The sequence below is a fragment of the Myotis brandtii genome, unplaced genomic scaffold (assembly GCF_000412655.1).
Source record: "Myotis brandtii unplaced genomic scaffold, ASM41265v1 scaffold632, whole genome shotgun sequence".
Lineage (NCBI taxonomy): Eukaryota > Metazoa > Chordata > Mammalia > Chiroptera > Vespertilionidae > Myotis > Myotis brandtii.
This window is the reverse complement of record NW_005370419.1, coordinates 284,193-285,116: the sequence shown is the minus strand read 5'-3', so window position 1 is coordinate 285,116 and position 924 is coordinate 284,193. Positions and strand designations below refer to the sequence as shown.

Genomic DNA, 924 nt, shown 5'->3' with positions numbered 1-924 from the left:
GCCCCGAAGGCTCCCGGCCGGTCCCCCGCTGTAACCTGTGGCCCCCTGCACCCCGCAGCAGTACAGCCGGCTCAACTCCTCCAGCCAGACCAACAGCCTCAAGGACCTGCTGCAGAGCAAGATCGACGACCTGGAGAGGCAGGTGCTGTCCAGGGTGAATTCGCTGGAGGAGGGCAAGGGGGGCCCCAAGAACGACACGGAGGAGAGGGTCAAGATCGAGAGCGCCCTGACCTCGCTGCACCAGCGCATCAGCGAGCTGGAGAAAGGTAGCTGCCCCCTGGCTCCCCCCCACCCCAAGTGCCTCCCCGAATCCTGCACAGGGTTTGGGGCACCCAGCGGGGTGTTCCTGGGGGAGGGGGCGGGGGCCCTGAGCTCTGGCTATGCCTGTGGAAGGGAAGCAGAGAGGGGAAGGGATCGCCTGGGGCCTCGTGCCCCCCTACACACACACACACACTCGCAGGATCTTCTCGAGCCTGGTCTGTTCAATCTTCAGTAACTTTGCCCTGTGGCCTGGTCAGCCAGGCCCTCCCGGGAAGGAAGCCTGGCTGGGGGGGCAGGGGGGCATCCCCGCTGCTCGGGCTGGACCTGGTCTTCCTGGTCCCCACAGACCCGAACAGGTCTCCTCCCAGCCCTCCTGCCCCTCCCCTTTCCTGGGGACCCCCCCCCCCGGTTTGATCTTCCCTGTGGAGTGACCCAAAGCCTGGCATCTTGCAGTTCCCCGGTCCCCAACTCCGAGGGGCCCCATGGCACCGCGGGGCACACGGATGAGCTTGGCGGCTTAGCCTTGAAGTCGCAGAAATCAAACAAGGTTGTAAAGGGGGGGGGGCGCCTGGGCTCAGAGCAGAACCACGTGACCCTTCTCAGACTGCAAAGTGTGCGGATGGATTTAAACAGTGCCATCTTAAGGCACCTTACATAACTGAA

The 924-nt window shown here is 64.4% G+C and overlaps 1 protein-coding gene across 1 annotated transcript in view; it reads left to right on the top strand.

Moving 5' to 3' along the window:
* The window catches only part of NPTX1 (neuronal pentraxin I), a 7,309-nt gene that overhangs the window by 4,506 nt on the left and 1,879 nt on the right, over positions 1 to 924 (top strand). The window contains exon 3 of the mRNA XM_014528385.1: positions 35 to 266. Within this exon, the coding sequence (XP_014383871.1) occupies positions 35 to 266 (232 nt within the window). The remainder of the gene's footprint in view (positions 1 to 34; positions 267 to 924) is intronic.